We start from the raw sequence: 6,038 nt of genomic DNA on the forward strand, positions 1-6,038 counted from the left end.
ACACCATTACCTTTTAAACTTACGGTAGAATATTTGGAAATAACGCAATGTGTGCATAATTTATTCCAAACGCAACCTTAACTGTAATGTATATTCAGCAAGTTACCGCACAAACATAATAAAACTTTTAAATAAAAATCAGCCATCAGTCATTACACGTGCTGAACAGCTCATCATAATCAGAATACGATATCATATAAACTTACCCAAATTTATATTTAAGTCTTACGGATGAACAAGTGTTGTGCGCAAATCCCAATGATTTTGTTCATGTTTGTTGATAATTCTGACTGTGTTTCAGTATTTTTCATGGAGGAGAATAAACTGTAAGATGCCCTACACCCCTAAAAAATATCTGTAGTTCTTTATACCTATGGAGATCTCCAGCTACTTAAAAGTGTGTCAAATTACGCGTTTCTCTGTATGAGTTTTCTCTTTCCGTGCGTGTGTCCGTGCGCGCGCATGTGACATCATTGATGGGATTGGCTCCCCCTTGACTGGGGTGGAGAGTCTCCTCTACAAGCTACAGAGGGAGAAGAAGAGGAGTGAGGGATAGAGGGAATAGTTTCCATCAGCCGCGGAGCTCAGCGCAGGGCCACCTCCACTCAGAGCCAACCACACCCCGGGGGACAGGGGAGACTGTGCCCCCCCACAAGTGCCCAAACTCCTGTTATGGAAGGGGGAATGGACGCTGACGAGGAGGTTTAGTCAGGTTACAGGTTGACAAGATGAAGTTCGGGAAGAGCATCTGCGTGCTCAACGTAGGGGGAACCCGGTACGCCTTCACCCGTGAGGTGATCAGGGATTTCCCTCTCCGGCGCGTCAGCCGCCTGCATGCCTGCGCAACAGAGAAAGAGGTTCTTGAACTGTGCGACGACTACGACCGGGACCGGAATGAGTTTTTCTTCGACCGCCACGCTCAGGCTTTCGTGTTCATCATGTTGTATGTGCGCTCCGGTAAACTCCGCTTTGTCCCCGGAGTGTGTGAGCTGTCTTTTTACACAGAGATGCTCTACTGGGGACTGGAGAGCGCGCACCTGGACTCCTGTTGCCAGAAACGCCTGGACGACAGGATGTCCGAGATCGGACTGGACAGTCTGTCGGAGGAGGACCTCAGAATTTCGGGGGATGAGCCACAGAGTCCGGGCGAGTCGGTGCAACGGACTGCGCTCACCGGTCGCGCCAAATGGCTCGAGAAGATGCGCAAAGCTTTCGAGGAGCCCAACTCTTCGCTTGGGGCACAGCTCTTGGCTTCAGTGTCCGTGATCTTTGTGATCGTTTCTATGGTCATGCTGTGTGCTAGCACCCTGCCGGACTGGGATACGGCCAAGAGAAATACTGTGGAGGAGCACAGGTAGGCGACAGTCCAGGGTCAATCAGAAGGGACCCCTTCTTCAGGATGCTGCTAAATTTTAGGCGCCTTACAAATGAGACATGTGCTCTAAAATCTGGTGCGTAAAAGTCGGCACAGACTTCATGTGATGAGCCCAATCATGTGAAGGATACGTTTCTGTCATGATAAACACTTTATAAATGCATAAACACACTCACAGACACTCACAGAGAATACCTGCTGGCGTTCAAGGCAGCGGTTGAACTCATTGCGCACTTCCCATTTATTACCCAGAAGGTTATGCATGCAGGCATATGTCATATCCCAGCTTTTTGAGTGCTGATATGATGGTGTCGGTTGGTTTTTACAATAAAAAAAATAAAAAACCAACAATTATTTTGAACAAACACATGTAAAACTTAAACGAACACAGCACTGAAGGGACTTTGTGTTTAGTCATTTGACGTCAATACGGCACAGCGACGAGTTTCAGGCAGTACTTTAAACAGAATCCTCACATGTTAGACAAGCTCCCAACGAAGTCAATCAATAACCAATCCATATTATCTACAAAAAGAGTAGTTTTAATTATTACCCCGGAAGCCCGTCTGTCTTCCTCCTGAGTCTCTCCCCCTCCTCTTCAGTTCATCTGAATATCTTTATTGGCTTGGGTGGTTTACATTGTACACAAGGAGGACAAACATATCAGATAAATGCCAGATTCATTATATCCCAGCGGATAATGAGTTGAAAGAAGAAGGTGTACTGATGGATTAGTGTCAGCAAACAAAAAGGAACTGAGCCACTTGCAGGAACCACCTTCTATTTAGGTCAGCGTCTGGCTCCATTTTCTGGACGCATGATGAAAAAGTGCGCCATTGTTTGCGCGTTATTTTGGCCACACGCAGCCTGTCCTCTCTAAGAAGCCCGAGGCGGCCTTTCTCTATATAAGGTGATGTTCACTCAGGCTGGACATGGTTTTGGATCAGTTACAATGGTTAGGTAATCAACCAGAAGTGTGGGCTAGTTTATACTCGGGGTCAGAATGATTTCAATTTAGTTTCATGCCAGTGGACGATACAGTTTTCACCGCTGCCCTGTGATTTGGTTAAGTCTGATTGTGCTGGTGCAGTTATCCTGAGGCTGCGCAGCATTTGGTATGCCTCAATGCTTCAAATACAAGCACCACCTCACTCTGATTCAATTTGACTGCCTTTGCTGGACTAATCAATGGGGTAATCGGGTGCTTGTCTGTGTCACACTCGCTCTTTGGAGGTTTTCAATCCCTCCCTCTGCGCTCTTCTCTCCGCCTGTCTTTGTTTACTTGTCTCGACCCTGAATTGCGTCAGATGCTTCCTTATTTCCCATCATTTATATCACCCTTGCTCTTCTTCCTCCTCCCTCGTATTTACTGATTGTCAAGCAATATCATCTGTATCTCTGTGTAGCTCCTCTGCCATTTCCTGTTTACAGTCTGTTGAGCTCATTCTTCCTCCTCTCTCCTCTCTAGGATAGTGGAGGCCGTGTGCATTGGCTGGTTTACAGCAGAGTGTATAGTGCGCTTTCTGGTGGCTCGGAACAAGTGGGACTTCCTCCGCCGGCCGCTCAACATCATCGACGTGATCGCCATCACCCCCTACTATGTCACCATGGCGCTGGCCCGGGCGGGGATGCCGGGTGCCGGGCTCGGGGTTGCTGGGGTGATACTGCGGGTGCTGAGGATGATGCGAGTGTTCTGGCTCATGAAGCTGGCCCGACACTTCCTGGGCTTGCAGACGCTGGGGCTGACGCTCACGCGCTGCTACCGGGAGATGGTCATGCTGATGGTGTTTGTCTGCGTCGCCATGGCAATATACAGCGCTCTGGCCCAGCTGCTGGAGCATGGCCTGGACCTGGGAGCGCAAAACCCGGATTACGCCAGCATCCCGGCCGCCGCCTGGTGGGTCATCATTTCCATGACGACGGTCGGGTACGGGGATGTGTACCCTGTGACAATTGGGGGGCGGGTGCTCGGGGGGATGTGCGTGGTGAGCGGCATCGTTCTCTTGGCGCTGCCCATCACATTCATCTACCACAGCTTCGTGCAGTGCTACCACGAACTCAAACTCCGCTCTGCCAGATACGCACGCAGCCTGTCATCGGAGATACTTCAGTGAGCATTTCTACCAAAACACATCTGGCCATGTCTGCAACCGCGATTCCAAAAAAATAAAAAGAAGAAGCTGTGACTCGGTGTAAAACGGACATAAAAACAGAATGCAGTCATTTACAAACAAACGAAAAACAGTTACACGAAGTGTTCCCAAACATGCGTAGTAACATCTTTTATACAATCACACCTCGCTCCATCCCGACTGAGCCCCAATCATGATACTATCACCTGTTACCAATGAACCTGTTTACCTGTGGAATGATCCAAACAGGTGTTTTTGGAGCGTTCCACATCTTTCCCAGTCTTTAGTTGCTCCTGTCCCAACTTGTTTGAAACGTGCGTCAAATTCAGAAAAAGCAAATATTCACAAAAATCAGTGAAGTTGATGAGGTCACACAGGCCTTGGTAGTGACTTCTATTGCTCATTTCAACATGCTGTTTTATTTATGTTTTACACAGCGTCCCATCTTTTTTGAATCGAGGTTGTACATCACACAGAAACCTGCTGATCCCATTGTGAAATAATGATCAACTTTGTACTCAGCCCTGTTTCCTGCCAGAGCTGCACCTGATTTATTTGGCCTCTTTAGTTCCTGCCTGTTGTGCTGATGATCTTCGGTCATTGTCTGCACCCAGTATGCTCAACACGGGCAGAAGAAGAGAAATACAGAAACAATTTTTCATTAAACACATGCAGGCACAGTCAATCCAGTTTTGACGGTGGCTGCTGTTTACACTGTATTCCCATGGTTACAACATTGGCAGAGATGGCTGCTTTTTTGTAGGCTGCATTGAATGCTGTGTTCGTGTGTGTGCGCGCGCCTGCTGTGTGTGTGTTTGTCTGGCTGTCAGCCTTTCACTTTGTCAAAGCTTTGCACCCAGATGGTACAAGTTACACAAGATTGATGTGTGACCTAGATGCATTCTGTTAAACCTGTGAAACATAGAAAAGGAGCGAACAAGTGGGTGCAAAGTGATGGAAAAGGCGTCCACAGAGGGCTCTGTGTGCAGGAGGGGCTTAAGCCAAGCATAATGAAATATGGAGGCAGGTCAGCGAGGACCACAAGGTGGTAGACAAATAAAGGGGGGACAGATATGACAGGGCAGATGGAGCGTGAAACGGAGGATAAAAGATTATGGGACAAAAATGCTAGAGATGGCAGAATGCGAAGCAGGCACGAGTACAAAGAATGAATAGACGGAGCGAGTATTGCTTCTCCATTAGCGAGTGAATGTAAGGCATTTTGTATTTCTGTGTCGCCAAGGCAACCTCATCCTCCAGCATGTCAATCACAAGGGTTGATTTGTGTGCACATGAAAACAGACACATCCACACACTCCTCCTGGCTGGTGTGCTGCATTTTTGTTCTGCCATTATTTGTAAGATGATATCACAGGATTTGTTGAAATTCCCGAAACAAACAAACAAACAAACAAACAAAAAGGGAGAGTGGGGGGAAAAAGAGCAGCAGAGGATGTCATAGATGATGCTTCTGACATTCATGCATGATTCAAACATGTCTGCCTTGTCCACGGTTTGCCAAGATGATATGATTTCTTGAAGAGACACATGATCCAAACAAACAAGTCAACACCTCTCCCACACAACAGTCTTTCTCTGCATCTCCTCTCCTCTTCCTCCTGTTGCCATCAACCATCCTCTTTTTACATGCACATGCACACACGCACACACACACACACACACACACACACACACACACACACACACACACACACACACACACATCAAGCCTTTGCTCTTCTGTTGCAAAGGAAATTAAACAATCAGTCTGTTCACTCTGTCTGTCCTTGAATTTAAAGTCATTTGTTATTTCTTCATAAACTTCGCAGCCTTCTGTGAGTTTAGTGTTGTAGACAGTACATATCTCAGTAGCCTTGTTGCTGTGTTATCAATGTGCTTTTTAAGCAGTATAAAAGTCACAAAAATAAAAGAGAATATTTTGTCACCTCTCCTACCACACATAATTTTCAGCTCATGTGGAATAGCTTATAGCCCTGTGAATTTTGGCCAGGCCTGATTGAAACCATCACTTAAAACTTTTTCATCAGTAGACTATGGAGTTGTAATTAATGTGATCAGTGTGTTAGCTTTTATAATAAAATTACTCAGAGCAAAATGTCTTTGAATGTGCAGTTCCTTCTTACAAATCAAACTGTACCATAAAAAATATAAGTGACTCCATCTTCTGCTTTCACAGTGTTGGAATATTGATCTCAGATTTTCACATCACTTACTCCTGACCTGAGATAAACCAATGAATGTGCACAGCTTGACCCAGAGATGCGCTGAATGGATAAAGCATGTTTGGCAGATGGAGCTTCGTAAGTCTTGATTTACACCTCTAAGCATCCTGCGTGCAATGGAACAAAATGTTCAGGGTGAGGAACACCTGAGCCCGCTGGCAAGGGCATTCACTGCACTCATCAGATTCACACTGTCGACACTGTGCTGAGGTCGAGTTCACAAAGTACTGTTGTAAAGGAAAAATTGACTCTGGATCCCAAAGGGCTGCTGCGCTGTTCTCACCATTC

The 6,038-nt window shown here is 46.5% G+C and overlaps 1 protein-coding gene across 1 annotated transcript; it reads left to right on the plus strand.

Moving 5' to 3' along the window:
• The first annotated feature begins 520 nt into the window (after positions 1-520).
• kcng3 (potassium voltage-gated channel, subfamily G, member 3) lies at positions 521-5,619 on the plus strand. Its single transcript, XM_070990204.1, has 2 exons — positions 521-1,354; positions 2,844-5,619. The coding sequence occupies exons 1-2, from the start codon at positions 729-731 to the stop codon at positions 3,487-3,489; spliced, it is 1,272 nt and encodes a 423-aa protein (XP_070846305.1). The 5' UTR covers positions 521-728; the 3' UTR covers positions 3,490-5,619.
• Positions 5,620-6,038: the final 419 nt, after the last annotated feature.

The sequence above is a fragment of the Chaetodon trifascialis genome, chromosome 21, assembly GCF_039877785.1.
Source record: "Chaetodon trifascialis isolate fChaTrf1 chromosome 21, fChaTrf1.hap1, whole genome shotgun sequence".
In the NCBI taxonomy this organism is placed as follows: Eukaryota; Metazoa; Chordata; class Actinopteri; order Chaetodontiformes; family Chaetodontidae; genus Chaetodon; species Chaetodon trifascialis.

What these genes read in the sequence shown, in the direction of transcription:
- kcng3 (XM_070990204.1), top strand. Translation starts at nt 729, where the DNA reads ATGAAGTTCGGGAAGAGCATCTGCGTGCTCAACGTAGGGGGAACCCGG. An exon ending in AATACTGTGGAGGAGCACAG is followed by an intron (nt 1,355 to 2,843) that starts GTAGGCGACAGT and finishes TCTCCTCTCTAG; the next exon opens with GATAGTGGAGGCCGTGTGCA.